Here is a 14321-nt window from a genome sequence, read left to right as displayed (position 1 = left end):
TAGCAATCTCTGTCCTCCTCATAGCCGGCGCAAAGTAAACTGCAGACAAGCTCCTGTACAGTTCAGACCCCAGCAATAATACCTAAAAGTTTTTAAAATTTTACATTTCCATGTCTTGCACACCACTTAGTTTTATTCATGCCATTATGGCCCAGGTTGTCTTTCAGAACCTTTCCCTCTTGGAAAGGAAGGGAAAGGAGTATTGCCTTCATACTGGCATGTTAAATTAATTTTCACTACTAACCTTTGCTCTCTTTTTCTCCATTCTTTTTCATTTAATGGTTACTTAAGCTCTCATTGAGCCTAGCACTGGGTCTCCTACAAAACAGGTGCTTAATAGACGTTTACTGGGCCAAGCTTGGAGCCAACAAGATGAAGCACAGTAAAAATATATGGTTGCTATTCCTCAATATTTAACTTATGGTGTAATCTTTGAGTCTTAAGTTTTAAAATAAAACTCCCTAGAGTTTTAACACTGAAAGACTTAGAAAGCACAGCACACTTTCTAGAAGGTTATGCAGTGTCAATCTCCTAGCAACCATGTTCCAACACACTAATGTGTAATTATATAAGCTGACAATCTTAAAATATGCTTTTGACATTATAAAAGTAGAGCTATGCCTAGGTTGTTAATGTATTAAGGGATATTAAGATGACAATGCCTTGATCAATTAGTTTGTTTATGTATTTGTTTGTCTATTTATTTAACAGATTCCTAATCATCAAACTGTTGATGAAAAGACTGATCATAACCATTGCTGGTATTGCACCTTCTGGAACCATGGGCTTAAGAAAAACCCCAGGATCACTCCTCCCTGCCTGCCTTTGCTCTCTGCTTGCATCAGTGTGGACTCTTAGAACATGTGACTTGCCTCAAGAAAATGCAGTTTTCCAAATCAGACTCAGCATTCAGCCTCTGAATGAGAAGAATCTTCCAAGGATATAAACAATGACTTTGGTTGGCTTTTGAAAAATCAAAAGCATCCACTTGCTTCGGTTGGAAGGTGCCTGTCCCACTCTGCTTTTGTCAGGGCAGAGGGCGATTGTGAGGCCAGCTCTGAGCAGTGGACTCCAAAGCGTTTTCAGGCGTGTGAGAGAAGGGAGGACTCGCTAGAATTGACAAACAAAACCAGCCCTGACCTACTCCCTTGGGAATGGTGGGGGGGCCGGGCCGAAGCCCTAAGGGGAGGGCGCATACCCAAGAGACGATTGTATGAAGAAAACATGGAGGGACTGTTACATTTTCGGTACTAAATCATTTTCAGGGGAAAGACTGTTGATGGATTTCATGATGCTGACCCATGTTAGCTGACTGACCCACGTAAATAGGCACTTAAATAGAAGCAGGGAAGGAAGGAAAAGACTGGCTTGTGGACTTCCTCCCGGATTTCCACCCCTTACACATCACCTGTAGCAACCAGAACAGGGAGTCAGAACTAAACCAGCACAAGGCAGTGCTGGCTGCCACGGCCTGGTTATATTGAAATTGTCAGTTGTATTCCAGACGTAGCTTGTGCAGATGTAGCAGGGAAATAAGAAAACCTACCATCTCAGTGAGCACTGGGCTACCTCCCAAGGGAAAGGTAGTTGTGCTTGTATTTTTATGGTTAGAAAGGCACAAAATTATCAAGTAAGACATTCCTTTTCTCTCTTTTTTCCTGAATATCATGGAGTTTTCCAATTTTTCTCTTTTGGACTGTAGTTTGGTGTTTGTTTTTTTTTTTTTTACAAACATTTTACAATGTAAAATATTTATTTTTTACTTATTCTGGAGGATCTGTCTGAAAGACTATTCATGGAACAGGAAGAAGCATAAGCTTATCATCTTTGCTACAAGTCTTCATGACTGTAAGATTGTAAATACAGATTATTTATTAACTCTGTTCTACCTGGAATCTAGGTTTCATATGGAAAGTGTTTGAGAGCTCGTAGTTGAGATTGATCAGCAAAACTTTCATAGGAATGGCACAAGGAAATCAGCACAGCAAGCTGCTCTTCGTTTTGTGCTTAGACTGAATGATTTGGGATTCTTCTTTTTTCCTTTATTTTTTCAGGTGGAATTATTTGGTTGTCCATTTGCAAGTGTTTTTAGTTTGCAAAGAAAGCCAGGAGGGCTTTAATACTGTTTTGCTCCATCCCTTGTGCCTATTTCCAGGGAGATGAAAAGCATCTACATTTATTATTTTTGCCTTTTTCCAAAAGAAAAAAATGACAAAGGTGAAACTTGTATACAAATATTACCTCATTTGTTGTGTGACTGAGTAAAGAATTTTTGGATCAAGCAGAAAAGAGTTTAAGTGTCTAACGAACTTAAAGCTACTGTAGTACCTAAAAAAAAAAAAAAAAAAAGTCAATGTTGTACATAGTATAAAAATTCTTCACAGAAGAGTATTCCCAATAAGGAAATAGCATTGAAATGTTAAATACATTTTCTGAAAGTTGTGTTTTTCTATCATCTTGTATACCATTGCTTTATTTTTATAAATTATTTTCTCATTGCCATTGGAATAGATATCTCAGATTGTGTAGATATGCTATTTAAATAATTTATCAGGAAATACTGCCTGTAGAGTTAGTATTTCTATTTTTATAAAATGTTTGCACACTGAATTGAAGAATTGTTCATTTTTCTTTTTGTTTTGTTGATTTGTTTTTTGCTTGTTACCCTCTCCCTGTTTTTACTATTTGCCAATACTTTTCTAGGAATGTGCTTTTTTTGTACACATTTTTATCCATTTTACATTCTAAAGCAGTGTAAGTTGTATATTACTGTTTCTTATGTACAAGGAACAACAATAAATCATATGGAAATTTATATTTATACTTACTGTATCCATGTTTATTTGTTTTCTGGCTTTATGTTATGAGGTATGGGTAAATTCCATCCTCAAACCAATAGAGTATATACAAAAAGAAATCACAGTAAGTAACAGGAACATTCATATTTCCTATACGATTTAGGAAGACTGAGTTGCTTAGATGACATATTTGCTGGATTTGTGGAATAGAAGAACAGAACAACAAATTAACCTGTCATATTAAAAACACAGCAATGAGAAATGTCCCCTCCAAGATGTGGGACCCAAAAGGATACAAGTTCATATTTTACCAATGTCACTAAATGTCATTTATTGAATCCTTTTCAAAGTCCAGTTCTGTTTCTAAAAACAATGAAAAAGGAAAACAGGAGTGAAGCACATAGAATTCACAACTACATCTTCTGAGCCATGAATGAGGGCACTGGGTGGGCAACACCATTGCATGTTGTGGAGAAGCTTTAGAAACGTTAATGGAGGAAGAACTGTCCTTGAAAAGTTGGGTCAAACTCTACAGGTAACACTTTTTGGAGAACAACTATACCTTTGGTCAAAAACAGATGACTACAGAGACAAGTCGAATTTGGAAGAAATCCTAAAAATATATATACATATAAAAAATCAAATTATTTTGTGAAGAGAAGGCCAATGCCTTACAATAAGCAGAACTTGAGTTTCAGGTGGGCTAACCATGAATGTAGAACACTGGCCAATTTTTAGTTTTAATAAGAACAGGTAGAATAAAAAAATTTATGAGTAGGTTAAAGGTCTCGCTTTGAGATCCATTAAAACAAAAAGGACTGGCTGAGTGAGATAGACTCTTTTTCCTTGTTGATCTCTCTCATTCCAGAAACATCTATCTAGGGTAGCATAGTCATATATAAGTATAAATTGCCAAATCATTTTATGGTATCCAGGTGAAGAGTCAGGAACTAGAAGGTGTTGGTAATGGTTAAAAAATTTGGAAAACTGATTTGAAAGAAATAATTCTTTGAAACATGACATTCACTCTCAGAGCAGCTCAACATGTGAAGTCTTGGGAGATAATTCTAATTCACTTTTAAGTAACAGAACAAAAGTAACTCAAAATATCAAGATGGGACAGAAAAAAGTGTTTGGGAACAGGAGGTTTTTCCCAGGCATGCTGCATACTCACTCCAAGACTGACCTTTGTATCAGGTTGTACTAAAATACAGGATTTGTTAAAAATTAAAATTGTGCCATCGGGGTATAGCTTTTTCCTTCTATTTTATTGTCATGCATTTCAAAGAGTTGGATAGGACGGCAATAAACTTTAGGTCCTCTGGGAATTTACAATAAAGGTGATGCCAGTAATTTTCTTGAGGAGTCATAAGTAGAAAAACCTCAAATTTTAAGATCCTAAATTTATTCCTGAAATGAATTAGCTCTTGCTCTTTTATATCTTTTCTTCTCTATCTTGTTCTGGGGCAAACACTCAGGTCTAAAAGGAACCTTAAAATAAAAACTTATTTTTTAATAACATTTTCTTTCCCTATCAGGGCAACCTTTCTTTTTTTTAATCTGGAACCTTCATGTTGAATATATTACACAAATTCAGCTTGCCAGTTCTTATTAGAGGTACCTTCAGTTGACATGCTATGGAATGGTGTCACCTCTTTTAATGGTAAAATTCACTACTTAAGATCATTCTGTTTTCCTTTCCTTCTCTTAAACTCTTGTAACATAAAGGTTCACTCTGCCCCAAATACCATTTGCAGGAACAGTTTATAAAGGCATAAGCTCTCTCTCCAACATCTATCTCCCTCTTCCCTTCTCTCCCTCTTTCCCGCTCTCCCTCTCTCCCTCCCTCTCCCTCTCTCTCTCTCTCACACACATACACATACATGTCAAACACCAGAAGCACATGGGTTTAGAAAGCCCCACTCCTCTGAAAGGCTTATGGGCAAAAATGGCTCCTCTCTATCACCACTGCAAATCCCCATCCATATCACCTCTCTCCTCTGATTGTTCTGACCCAAACCCTACACACACACGTCACTCCTATGAGAGTCCAAAATCATGACTTTTAACCTCTGCTGGCAACCCACAGCAAAACTCTTAGCATCAAGACAAATTACACTGTAGCACATTAACATCATCAAGAACCACTGCTGTTTTAATATAAACTGAAAAAGGCTAGAAAAAGAAATTGCCTATCAATTCTTCTCAAAACAGTAGCTATAGAAGCCTTCACTTTAAAAAGTCAAGCAAATTTGACGTAAGCAATCACTAATATTATCCAATATCAGTAGATGAAAACCTTCGGGCGAAAAATAATAATGCTACATATACATTATTACAAATTTCGTTAAATGCTGCACAATAGTGTTTTTTTTTGTTTTTTGGTTTTTTTTAGAATCAGAAATAAACTGGACTTCTAGTTCTAATGCCAATTCATCATATGGAGTGTTGACATAAAATGTTCTCACGAATCCAGGCTACTCACTTGTAACTAATAAACCCTCTCTCTTCAAATAGCACCACAGGTTATTTTTTTTTAAGTAGCTGATCTTTATTTGCTGCATTGTAAAAGGCAAACTCTGAAAGAAAATAACTAAATATAATATATGTAATAATCCAGTCAAACTTCTGCTTATGAAAAGTACCATTACTAATAAGATAGCAAGGATAGCCTAACATTGCTTTGTTGAGAAAATTCAATTCTCTCCACGGCAAGTTGTACTTACTTAACAGGCATTAGAGAGGAGGAAAGAAGGGAAAGCAGGGGCAAAACTACAATTTATGGTGATCAAATCTGTCTAAATCACAATAAAGTGGCAACGTATCAAATCAAATACAAAACAATCATAGCATTTCAACTAGTTTTAACGTAGCACACATACATAAAATGTTGGTTTCTATAACGTATCCCTGATGTTGCAAATTTAGCAATAAAAAGTTTTCCCAGGAATTTCAATGAAGAAAAACCATTGAACAATTATACCACGAGTCTCAAAAATATCAAGGAAATGTGATCCAGAAAGAGAGAATCCAAACATTAAAATCATCATTTGAGGAATGGTCTCTATAATGCATTCACTGAATTCAAAGAATTTGGAAAAAAAATGTGATTTAACTAAATTTACCAGCTTTCTTAAAAGCACACCCCAGCAAGTCTTTGCTTAAGATTCTTTACATTCTTCTGTTACATCTTCAGTCTCCTGTTCATCTGCACATTAAAAACAATAACCAAATATGTCAGAAATCTGTGCATAATTAAGAAAAACCATCAGCCTATAAAACATTAAATCCTTTTACACATGAGACAATAATCACATTCTCATTTAATACTGGACAGCTCACCACAAGCTGCATACAAAATTTACAAGAAAAAGTGAGAGATAAGGTGCCTGCCTTCATTGAGCTTATAGCTGAGGGAGAGTTTTTTGGGTTTTGAGAGCTAAAATGGTTATGGATTTGGAGTCAGGCATAATTTTTTTCTTCTTTGTACTAAGTTTCTGGGAAGCAGGGTGAAACCAAAAGTAAATGTAAATATTACAGTTAGGGTAGATTAGAACTAATCACCTTTCATTTCTTTAATGTGAGAAACAAATTGTGACTCTAGCAGAAATGGAATGGAAATATTCTTCTTAGTGAGAATGTTATCAGAAAAGGCAGAACTGACAACAGCACCAAATAAAAGAAGACAATAAAATAGAATCAGGAGAAACTGGAACCCTCACACACTGCTGGTGGGAATGTGAACGGTGCAGCTGCTTGGGGAAAGTCTGGCAGTTCCTCAAAAGGTAACCAGAGACCCAGCAATTCTACTCCTAGGTATGTGCCCAAGAGAAATGAAAACATACATCCGCCTAAAAACGTGTGCACCAAGATACATATAACAGCCAAAAAGTAGGAACTCAGATGTCCATCGACTGATGAATGGATAAAGAAAATGTGGTAAACCCACACAAAAGAATATTATTCAACAATAAAAGAGTAAAGTACTGATACATGCTACAACATGGATGAACCCTGAAAACATTATACTAAGAAGCCAAACACAAAAGGCCACATGTTGCATAATTCCATTTATATGAAGTGTCCAGACTAGGCAAATTTCATAGAGTCATAAAGTAGATTAGTGATCACCTATGGCTGGGGGGTTGGGAGAAAATGGGGAGTGACTGCAAGTTGGTACAGTGTTTTTATCTGGGGTAAGGAAAATGATGTAAAATTGATAGTGGTGATGGATGCACAATTCTATGAATATACTAAAACCCACTGAATTGTATGGTATCATTGAATGGTGGCCCCAAAAAGGTTATGTCCACATCCTAATCCCTGGTACCTATGAAACTTATCTTACTTGGGAAAAGGGTCTTTGCAGACATAATTAATTAAGGATCTTGTGATAAGATCATCCTGGATTATCCAGGTGGGCCCTATATTCATTAACAAATGTCCTTTTAAGAGAAAAGCAGAGGGAAATTTGAGACACAGGCAGAGAAGGCAATGTGAAGACAGAGTCAGAGACTGGAGGGATGTGGTCACAAAGCAACGAAGCCAAAGAATGTCAACAGCCTGAGAAAGTGGAAGAAGGAAGCATCCTTCCCTAGAGCCTCCAAGCAGAGTGTGGTCTTGCTGACACCTTGATTTCAGACTTCAGGCCTCCACAACTAAGAGATGATAAATTTCTGTTGTGATCATTTGTTGTAGCAACCACAGGAAACTAACACAGGTATTTTAAAAAGATGTCAATAAAGCTGTAATTTTAAAAATCAATCTAATAGGGCTTCCCTGATGGCGCAGTGGTTGAGAGTCTGCCTGCCGATGCAGGGGACACGGGTTCGTGCCCCGGTGAGGGAGGATCCCACAGGCCTGTGAGCCATGGCCGCTGAGCCTGCGCGTCCAGAGCCTGTGCTCCGCAATGGGAGAGGCCACAACAGTGAGAGGCCCGCGTACCGCAAAAAAAAAAAAAAAAAAAAAAAAAATCAACCTAATAATTAAGGGTAAATGATTTGGAGTTTCAGAGAGTAAAGTGAGAAATGTAGTGATAGTGTCAATGTGTGGAGAGGAAACAGTAAACAGGACGTAGAGGAAGGTGGGATGGATGAGAAGTGCACCTCAGTAGCCCACACACACAATGAGTGATGATAAGACCACAGCCCCACGCCTTCATAAGTGCTAGTCCTTCTATCTGGAGTGTTTTCCCTCTTGCCCACCCAGTAAATGCCCACTCATCCTTGGAGGCTCAATTCAAATGCCACCTTCCCGTCACTCCAGTGTTCATCATTCCCTCTAGCGTTGTCAAATACTTTGGCAGGAAGCTCTTATATTCTACTTGTCCCACTATGCTGTGATTATCTGCTTAAGTGCCTGCCTTCATCAGTAGCCTATGAAATAATTCAGAGCAGTGATCATGTCCTACTCACCTGATAACCTAGGAACAGCATCCTTAATGAATGAATATGATGGAGCCCTGGAGCAGTGGTTTTCATCATAGCTACACAACAGAATCACCCAGACCCCATCCTCAGAACTGACTTTAAAAAATACAGATGCCCAGAGCCAAGCCCTAGAAATCAATTTAATTCTGGAATGAAACCGAGGCATTAACCTGTTTTTAAATCTCACCAGATGAATCTAATGTGCAGTCAGAGGTAAGAAGCATGGTGTAAGGGATGGACTCAGTAAAGCTTAACATGCCAGGCGGACCTGAGGCAGATGCCAAGGAGATAGAGGTCTGAAAATCAAAAGTACACAAAGCACAGATGATCCCATACTGGCTAAGTGTGTCTCCAAATAAAATACTAACCATGAAAGAGTAGAGAACTTGAGCTAGGACATGCTTGCTCTCAGTGCCTAAGAGGAAGGTTACCCACAAGAAGGACAACAGGGATGGTTGGGGAGATAAGACAATCTAGAAAAGGTAGTGACCTTCATTAAAATGAAATTCAAGAAGATAAAGCAGGGATTGAGCAGATGGGAAAGAAGATTACTTTCTGACATTATTTTCACCACCACCACATATGCTGGTATTTTTTATAATCCTAAAATAGAGTGACTAGCAAACCATCTAATTCAGATCTTCTCACACTTTACTGTGCATACAAATCACCTGCTGGGGGCATCCTGTTAACATGCAGACTCTGATACAGTAGACTCTGCAGCTCTAACAAGCTCCCAGGTGATGCTAATACCGCTGGTCCATAGATCTAGTCTACAGTAATGATCTTCAGTAACTTTTTCATTTTTTCATTTTACTCAATTTGAATGAAGCAATGGAATCAGAAGTTCCCAATACCTGATAAAGTGATAAGTTCATTACAGCTAAACATCAAAACTCTCCAACATGCCATTGTTCATTTTATACTACTAAGCAAAACAGTTAGAGAAAGTGATATTTTAGAGTAGAGAAAATAATCAGGGGCAAATATTTATATGAAAAGTCTACCTGAAGAAGAACTGAATGAAAGAAAATTAGATGAAAGTAACTTGAAAAGATAAATTCATCAGATATAAATTTACTATATACTAAGGTCTTATATAAAACAGGAATTAGCCCTGGGAATTTCTAACATGGCAGCTCTGATATTTTGATCAAAGAAACTTTGGAGGGTTGATTAAGTTACGAAGAGCATCTGAGAAGCAATCAGTAGCCTTGGAAAAGTAATTTAACAAATAATAACTAGGAGGCCTGAAGGCACACACTGAGAGAAAGAGAACTCCATCAAAGCAACGATGAGTTAAACATTTCCCTGAGAACAAGACAAAATATTTTTTAGTGGAAAAGAAAAAAGTCAGCTAGTAGTAGTATTATTTTCAGAATCTCACTGCTCCACTGCAAACCGGTAAGACTATAGTACAACAATGAAAACTTTCTCAAAACAATCTAGTTCCCTTCAAACTGTTCAGGTGGTATGAGTAATGATACACACTAACACACACCTCCTTCAAACTGCAACATCTTCCCAAAAGTCAGTCCACCTGCAACCATGCTTCACTGAGCAAGTTGCAATCAGATCCTTTGATGGGCAGAATTTCAACATGAAATATATTTAGATTGTAAAGTTGTCATTGTTTAGAACTTGTTCCATCTGAGGACCCCAACAGGATAACAATTAGTTTTCTTACATCTAAACTGAATGCCATATTTCTCAAATATGCACAGCAAAATCTTGTGGCTTGCATTAATTTGACAGACTGAATACTCCATATCAGGGACTCTGATTTCAGTAAGTCTGGCTTGGGCCTTGGACATAGGTATAAAACAGACAAACAAAAAATTTCCCAGATGATCTCTACCTTCACCCTGGTTAGGAATAATGCTCTGTGGTTTGTAACAGTGCTTTCTCAAACTTCACTGTAAGTACCACAGGGGGATCTTACTAAAGTGCAAGGGGCCTTAGGCCCTGCATTTCTAACGAGCCCCCAGTGACTGGACAACACTCTAAGCAGCAAAGGCTTATAACATGGGATGGAAATCATATGGTCCCAAAGGACCAAGCACATGAAGTAGAGGGCCAGACAGGGGCCATGTTTTCCAGGAGAGTACATGTTCCTTCTAAAGTGAACATCTGCTATTCAGCTCCCCTCCCCAGTGGAAGACCTGCTGATTTGTTAGAAAAATCAGAAATCCAGGCTTTTATGAGAAATCTCCTGATGAAATGTTAAATATATACTATGTAGGCCAACCAAGTCCAGTCACTGAGCTAATCTTTTTTTTTTTTTTGAGCTAATCATTTTATGTGGCTTTTCTCATTTGATCCCTATTACAACCCTAGAGGGTAAGGTACTAAAGCCAACTTATCTTACAGATAAGGGAACCAAGGTAGAGAGGAGAAAGAGATTAAGTAACTTGCATAAGATCATCTGCTAAAAGCCGAGCAAGGATTCAAACCCAGGTCTGTCTCACTCACAGCCCACACTCCTAACACTAGGCCAGATCATGCCGGTGGGTTAGTGAACAAGGCATCTCTCTGCTCATCTAGGTTCTAGCCTCGAATCTTGCTACTTACCTGGACTCTATTAACTTTGTCCTTTGGGTAATTTATTTGCTCCTTGATTTTATGTTCTCAGTTTCAATTTAGAGTGACCAACCAGCCCAGTTTGCCAGGGACTGAGGCTTTCCCAAGACAAGGGCCATTCAGTGTAAAACCAGGACACTCCTGAGCAAACCAAGACAGTTGGTCACCCTAGTTTTCATTTAGGGGTGTTATTTTAAAAACAACCTTGGGGGCTTCCTTGGTGGCGGTCCGGGAAGATCCCACATGCCGCGGAGCAGCTGGGCCCGTGAGCCGTGGCCGCTGAGCCTACGCGTCCGGAGCCTGTGCTCTGCAACGGGAGAGGCCACAACAGTGAGAGGCCTGCGTACCGCAAAAAAACAACAAAAAAACCCAAAAAAACCCACAACCTTATCTGACTCATTGCATTTGTTAGAAATTTTTAAGAACATTATTCACTAAATGGGTCCTATGGGAAATTCCACTTTGTTTTTCCTTGAAGAATTAATATAGTCCTGTCCCCCTTCTTTACTATGTGACTTTGTGTCCCTTTTTGCCCTATTTTATTGTTGTTATTTGTTAATCCTATTTTCCTCTTTGTGATATGAATTTATGTTGATAAGCAGTTCAAGTGCCTGTTGGGAAAAAGAGAATACTGTACATGCATAGATGCCTTTTTGATTTTCTAGGAAGCAATTCCACATAAGATACTTACGTACTAGACTAACCATAGACCTGAAGCACCAGTGTACTTGGCGGTGTCTCCCAGGTTGATGGGACCAAAGACCACTTACTCTCCTCACACTTCCATGTGGAGGAACCTACAGTGGGGGCGTATCCAGCATCACCCCACCCCACCTCCCCTCTCCCCATGGGAAGAACAGTCAGTTATCTGATTGGTGAGTTTAGGGGAAGAAATGGCATGCTCAGCTCACTCCTCCCTCCAAGGGGGTCAGCATCCCCTGCCCAGGGTGCTCCTTTGCTGCTCTGTACTATTGCTCCATGTGGACAGGTCTCCATGGGTGAGGCTTGAGGATTTTCACCTCTGCCAGTGACTGGGTGTATAAGTTCATTTTGAGGGTGTAGCATTAGGAAGACCGTTTGGCTGCCTGCCCAGGTAACAACAATCCCCTACGTTTCATCAGCAATAAAGCCAACCTCCTTGATCTCCATTTGTCAGAATCTATCCATCTCTCAACTGGTTTGATAGGGGTGGGGAAGGGAAGGGACTATTTATCAATCTCCTGAAACCCCAACAGTAAGTGAGTACAACACTGACCTTACTGGACCTTGTATCCAGAAAGTCAAATAACAGTAGTTACCACTAAGCTTAAAGCACAAACATGAAAAATGAAGTATTTCAGGAGGAGAGATCAAGGTGGCAGAGTAAAAGGACATGAGGCTCACCTTCCCCCACAAACACATCAAAAACACATCTCCATGTGAAACAATTCTCTCTGAAAACTGGCAGATGGACTCCTATACAACCAAGGCTGTAAGAAGGATACACAGAGAATCAGGCAGGAAGAGAAGAAAAGCAATCGGGTTGGGACCTGTGCCCCTGGAAGAGGACTCGGGGGAAAAGGGAGATTACACGGGTGGACACCTGCACTGGGGAGTGAGCAGTTCGAGCCACAGATTGGGCACCCCAGGCTGGGGTCCTACACAGGGGAGACAAGCCCCCTTAGCTGGTTGGAGGACCACTAGGACAAACAGAAGGGCTATGAGAAGCCTGGACTCTGCCTGTGAGGAGCGTAGGTGCACTGACTACCCCCAGGCAGGGCGGAGAGATGTCTGCTCAGGGCAGCCAGGTTTCCTGCAACCACAACTGCCTTGCTGTGTGCCCAGCCTGACCTCCAGCCCTGCTCACCCCATGCCACAGCATGGCACTGGATCTGAGGCACCCATGACCAAGAAAAGACGCAAAGTTGGGACACAGAGGCAACCCAGTCCCAAGATGGAGCCCGGGTGGGGTGGCGGTGGCCACAGCTGGCGTTTACTCAAGCGGCTCCTCAGAAGCCACCCAGATCTCTGACAGCAGTTCCTCCACCACAGCTCACCTCCTGATACACATCAAGAGGGCACACGGCTTCTGCTAGCCTTGCAGAGTGGCTAAGCCACAGGGAAGGGGTGGTAGAGGCTGGGGGCAGTGATCAGCTGTGAGGGGCAAAGGGGACTTGCACCTGAGGCTGCATCTGAGCAAAGACATGGGTGCCTCCACAAGCATCACATCCGACCACTGTCTGTGCATGGGCCCCACTTACTTCAGCACCGCCTCCTCTGTGACAAGGGTCCCGGCATAAGGAGAGGAAAAACACACACTTAAAGGGAGCAGAGCCAGCTTGGGCCCAACCTCCAGGGCTTCTGCTCCAGCAACTTGAGATCAGACCTCACCCCTAACACGGCAGTGACAGCCACTGAGCAGAGAGGGAGTCCTACTTCACACACAGCACCAGTTCTAGCCCCTATATCTACAGCCCCACCCCCTACCAAGGGGATAGCTGCCAGAAAACCCTGAGGAAAAATATGACTTGGGTTGACCTCAATCCAGCTCTCCCACCCAAGGCAGTGATACATGCAGTCCACACAGGGATGCTCCCACATAATAACACCCTTTAAGAACACAGTCAGTAACTGTTTTACCTAAATTCACAGAAGCAGAGAAAGTCAAGTAAAATGAAAAGGCAGAGGAACTACTCTCAATTGAAAGACAGAGAAAAACCCTGAAAAAATAAGTAATAAAATAGTAATAAACAATTTACCAGATAAAGAATTCAAAACATTGGTAATAATAAGGTTAACTGAATTAGGGAAAAGGATTGATATAAACAGTGAACATTTTAACAAGGAACTAGAAAATATAAAAAAGACCCAATCAAAAATGAATGATTCAATAGCTGAAATAAAAAAACACATTAGAAAGAATGAATAGCAGATCAAGTGACACAGAAGAATGAATAAGTGATCTGGAAGATAAAATAATGGAAATCACACAATCAGACCAGCAGACAGAAAAACTAATTTTAAAAAATAAAAGCAATTTAAGAGATCCCTGAGATAACATTAAGCATACCTACACTCACATTATAGAAGTCCCAAAAGGAGAACAGAGAGAGAAGGGGATAGAAAATGGATTTGAGGAAATTATGGTTGAAAACTTCACAAAACTGAAGAAGGAAACAGATATCCAAGTACAGGAAACTCAGAGAGTCCCAAACAAGATGAACCCAAACAGACTCACACCAAGGCATATCATAATTAAAATGACAAAAGTTAAAGAGAGAATTCTAAAAGCAGCACGAGAAAAACAAAGAGCTATATAAAAGGGAATTCCCATAAAGCCACCAGCTGATTTCTCTGCAGCCACCAGCTGATTTCTCTGCAGAAGCGTTGCAGGCCAGAAGGGAGTGGCGATGATATATTCAAAGTGCTGAAAGGGAAAAACCTGCAACCTAGGATACTGTACCCAGCAAGATTACCACTTAGAATAGAAGAGATAAAGAAGTTCTCAGACAAGCAAAAACTAAAAGAACTCAGC

General features: G+C 40.0%; 1 protein-coding gene across 1 annotated transcript in view; it reads right to left on the bottom strand.

Moving 5' to 3' along the window:
- Positions 1–5959: 5959 nt before the first annotated feature.
- Positions 5960–14321, bottom strand: part of FSIP1 (fibrous sheath interacting protein 1) — a gene marked incomplete at both ends in the record, with an annotated part of 215831 nt that continues 207469 nt past the window's right edge. The window contains one exon of the mRNA XM_079699616.1: positions 5960–6006. Within this exon, the coding sequence (XP_079555742.1) occupies positions 5960–6006 (47 nt within the window). The remainder of the gene's footprint in view (positions 6007–14321) is intronic.

Source organism: Hyperoodon ampullatus, assembly GCF_949752795.1.
Source record: "Hyperoodon ampullatus genome assembly, chromosome: 3".
Lineage (NCBI taxonomy): Eukaryota > Metazoa > Chordata > Mammalia > Artiodactyla > Ziphiidae > Hyperoodon > Hyperoodon ampullatus.
This window is presented reverse-complemented; position numbering and strand designations above follow the sequence as displayed.